The sequence below is a fragment of the Bactrocera neohumeralis genome, unplaced genomic scaffold (genome assembly GCF_024586455.1).
Source record: "Bactrocera neohumeralis isolate Rockhampton unplaced genomic scaffold, APGP_CSIRO_Bneo_wtdbg2-racon-allhic-juicebox.fasta_v2 ctg1885, whole genome shotgun sequence".
NCBI classification, from domain to species: Eukaryota; Metazoa; Arthropoda; class Insecta; order Diptera; family Tephritidae; genus Bactrocera; species Bactrocera neohumeralis.
In genome coordinates this window covers 21,182-25,684 of record NW_026089882.1, presented here as the reverse complement: position 1 = coordinate 25,684, position 4,503 = coordinate 21,182, and the positions used below count along the sequence as shown (strand labels likewise).

At 31.7% G+C, this 4,503-nt stretch overlaps 1 protein-coding gene across 1 annotated transcript; it reads right to left on the bottom strand.

Moving 5' to 3' along the window:
* Positions 1–508: 508 nt before the first annotated feature.
* On the bottom strand, positions 509–4,120 carry LOC126766613 (uncharacterized). The gene is made up of 2 exons (XM_050484364.1): positions 3,694–4,120; positions 509–2,180 (listed from the first exon to the last, which is right to left on the bottom strand). The coding sequence occupies exons 1-2, from the start codon at positions 3,923–3,925 to the stop codon at positions 1,309–1,311; spliced, it is 1,104 nt and encodes a 367-aa protein (XP_050340321.1). The 5' UTR covers positions 3,926–4,120; the 3' UTR covers positions 509–1,308.
* Between the last annotated feature and the right edge of the window lie 383 nt (positions 4,121–4,503).

The following is a 4,503-nucleotide window of genomic DNA, read 5'->3' as shown; positions in this document are numbered from 1 at the left end:
TTCGCAATGGATTTTACACAAAATTTTTTGGTAAATACCATAGCCAGTGTAATACCGCTTGATATGGACTTCAGCTGTGCCGTCCTCTTCAACAAAGTTTTCGTCTGGAATAGTAAACGATTCCAGGTCGAGTTGCTCAGATTCGTGTTCAACTCCCTGTACTTCTAGATGACGATCTTCGGGGCCTAAGTTCCAATCTAAATTTATGTCGTCATCATCCTCACAATTAGCACCCTTATTTTAAAACTTTTGCCTCAAAATGTTTATCGAAATTAAACGACCTACTATATATTGTATCTCATTGGCAGACGGATGGGTATTGATACCCTGGCTATTCATTTTCCCAAGGAATATAAAACTTAATTCCTTTTGATCCCTAAATAACTCTTGGCTCAACTGAATCATTCCAACAATTGTGGAACAGAACCCACCTATACACCTACTTTGAGCAATGCTCGGAAGTTTGATTGATTTGAAATAATTAATGTATTCATAGAGGCGTTGGACCTTCCCGGAGTCGTTCTTAATAATGGATATTTTAAGGGATTTTTTGAAACAAAATTTTTGCAGTCTAGATCATCGAACAGATCATTCATTTTTTAACAAATAACTGCGTAGGCTTTGCACATTTTAATATATATTCGTCGGAGCCGAATAAATTTTGGCTATCGGCCATTTCTATGCCAGCCGCAACCGAATTGCTCAGAACTTGGGTTGCACGTTTTACGGACATTTTTTCAAAAACGCTAGGATATACGTGGGCCTCTGTGAGTTTTGGACATATCTTGAAACATGTATTGTCCTGATCTATGGAGTAAAGTTTTTTTATAACTTTAAAGCTGGCTATTCCATCTGGAGTTGAAATATCATATTTCATAAATGTGTTTCGGACGGACTTAAAAAGATGGCAATAGTCATATAAACAATATATCTTGGAACCTTCGTGCAAATAAAAGGGTTTTTCTTCAGAAATATTTAAATAATTCATAACTGAAATATTAGCGGGCCCTTGATCACAGACTAAAGCTTTTACGTTTAGACCAATCGACTTTAGTGCTGTGATGTTCTTATTCAAAATTTCATGTAATTTGAATGTAGGAAGTCCACTTTTGGAAATATAATATGAAAACACATATTTCCAATTGGAACTCAACCCTTTTATCATGAAAAAACAACACTTACTACCTAATTTCATTTCACGATGGCCTTCCCCATAATCCACAAACCCGTCAATAACATCCCTAACTCTATTGTATGTTAGGTCGGTCTTAATTGATATTTCATCAAATAGTAGAACGCAATTTCGTTCTAAAACGGACATTTTTTTGTAATTTTTTCTAAATTTCCCAAGACATTGGCATCGAACCCAGGGACAACATACTTTATGGGGCGCCATCGCAATAGAGAGCTCTTGCTTGGTAAAGCGAAACCTAAATCGTCACGCATAAAATTATAGGATTTATTGGACATGTAATTAATGTTTTGTGCCAATGCCCTTTCATCGTCACTGAAAATAGTGCGCTTCGCGACGATCATCCTAGCGAATGTTACAGCATCTTTGCTTGAATTTACATCCGCAACTATTGCACATTTACTAAGGTCTTGATACCTTTTTTCCAAATCTTTAATAATATCCTCCAACTCTTTGATCTTCTTATTCAATTTAAGCGCATTACTTTGATAGTAACGTGCCGATCGAGCAAATCGTTCACGACTATCTAATGCATAGCCTACGTCGTCATTTTGGGGTTCTAATTCTAATCTCCTTTGTTCTAAAATTGAATATGTTTCGAATTCCCTCAAAGTTATGTCGTCCTTCTCTTCTTTACTTCCTACAGCTACCTCAGGACAACCATAAGTTTTAGAAACGGGCGGGCACACCCAAATTGAGTCAGCACTAGATGAGCTACGACTTAGTGCTGAACCTAATCTGAAACAGGGAAAAGCCCCAGGCAATAGTTTGAATTTGGTAACGTACTGCGAATCGAAATGGTTACGACAAATAAAAAGACTATCGGAAGGCGACACAACTAAGTTGCAAGCCTTTGCCCAACTTTCTCGAACATCTTTCTCTTTAGGAAATTTGTAGAGCGTTTTCTGCCTGTTAACGCAATTCGAAATGCAGCATCTTCGAACCGGCAATTGAGTCGTCCACAAATGCTTAGGGGGTTCGTCGTATCCTATTTATATACATAAAAAAATTTTAAAGAAATTCCAATATGTACATATATGTATATATAAAATTAATTAAAATTTAAATATAATTTTAAATCAAATTTAACCCACTGTTTCCAGTTTGATAAATTTTAAACAATTTTATAAATATAATTAAATTTTAATTAGAAAAAATTAACCTTAACTTAACGTGGTAGTTAAATTTTAATTGTGTTTTGAAAAACTTCGCTATTAAATATCTATCAGTTCAAATATATATTGTTTCGCTCGTGGCAACGATACTATACAAAAATTAATATATTGTAAAATTTAAATCGTCATTATCAATTTTTGGATAAAAATATTTTAAACATCTTAGTTACCGTAAGTATCTCATAGAAAAAAAACCACTACACATCAACGTTAGTGTAGCTCTTTTATGAAAAATGTTAGCAAACAACTTTTCATAAAACAGCCCTTAAATGTTAAGTAAATTGTAATATAAAATTTCAATTATATAGTGAAAAATGGCACATTCAAAAAAAATAAACACAGAGGAGATTACCAGAATTTCGGGAGATGATGACTTCTAATGACGAAATTTAATAATGTAAGTGAATTCGATGACGAATTATTTAGTATTGGGTTCCATCATGTCCTAATAAATTAAAAAGAAAAACAAAACATACATGCGAAGAAAAAACCCAGTGTACTTTAGCAAACGTTACAAGCACAAAAATTATATAGTTCCCTTAACCAAATATTCTGTTATTTTCTAAACTATGACAGCACACATGCACATAAATTATATTTATTTATAAAAAAAAATGCGATATTTTGAAAAATAATATATTTGCTGTTAAGCTTTGAAATTTTTTCATATGAAAATAAAAATTAAAATGAAATATATTGAACATAAGCTATATTGAAATGAAATGCATTATCATGCAAAACAATTTTGTAAATGTAAAGAACACAACATACATTTAAGTATTAAAACAATGATCATAAACAATCACACATGCAGTTTGATATTACAATTTCCATCATAAGTGACACTCCGCGAAGAAAAAGACTTTGAGTTACAAGCACAAAATTATATAGTTCCCTCCTTTTATGAATTTTTTCTTAAATTTTTCCTTTTTTTGAATTTTGAAAGCATAAGCATATTCTTTATATATGTATGCATGTATATAGAAAAATATTTATTCTTATTTATAAATTGTAGTTGAATCATACATACATATGTATGTATGTACATACACATATATCGCTCATTTACATGAACACAGGATTTTTATATCTAACACGAGATATTTTACGATAAAAATTACTTTATATTTTTCACAAACAACGTTTATGCCAAAGAAAATATTTTACTACACTTCACTACTTTATTGAATAAACTTATGCTGGTTTCCATATTCTAAAAACAACTTATGACACTTTTCATGTAAATGAGCGATATGTACAAGAACTTAACAAGTGCAAAATAAAACTTACATATGCACATTTTAGATTTAAAAAAACATCACTTACCAAGGTTTAGGGTGGGCACAGCCTGTGCCTTCAACTTTTTCACACCCACAGCACTTTGTTCGAAGTGCTTAATGTAAACAAATGCATTGTGGGTGGGTAAATCCTGCGATGGTGGGATGCGTAAATTTTCCACCCACTTCAGGAGCTCCTCCTCTCTTTTAGGGAATGAGAAGAATCTTCCGGAAGATTCTGTCTCACACTCGCGAACGCGACACTTCCTAACTCTAGCCATTTTTTAATTAAAATTATTTAAAATTTACTTAAAACACTTAGAAAACGAATTGGCGACCGAGCTAAACTTTTCTCGACGAAATTCTATAAGAACTAAAATTCCGTTGACGATTTCTTTTTCAACTTTCATTTTTGGCGCAATTTCCCCACCCAAATATATTAGGATTAGAAGGAATCCAACTACTTGCATATACATACATATCGTCACCTGAAATGCAAAATAACGTAACATCACTTTTCGTAGGTTTACAGGAGAAGCAAAAAACCGTATAAAAAGAAAACCACTAGAGATATTGAAACAAAATTTTCAAATCTGAATTAACATGAACCTATAATTATATTTTAGAAAAAAAATAATGAAAAAATTAAGCAAATTTTATAGTAGGTGTCTTACGTTATTTTGAATTTTCATTTCTGAAACAAAATAACGTATGATCAATCTAAATTTGTAAAAAAACTGAAAATTTGAATATTAATACTTTTTTTTTTTTAATTTTAAATAAAAGCAGTTGCAAGTTTTTCATATTTCATGTTATTTTTATTATTAATATCTATGTACATAAGTACTAGAAAAAATTT

What these genes read in the sequence shown, in the direction of transcription:
- LOC126766613 (XM_050484364.1), bottom strand. Translation starts at nt 3,925, where the DNA reads ATGGCTAGAGTTAGGAAGTGTCGCGTTCGCGAGTGTGAGACAGAATCT. An exon ending in TGTGCCCACCCTAAACCTTG is followed by an intron (nt 2,181 to 3,693) that starts GTAAGTGATGTT and finishes GTATATAAATAG; the next exon opens with GATACGACGAACCCCCTAAG.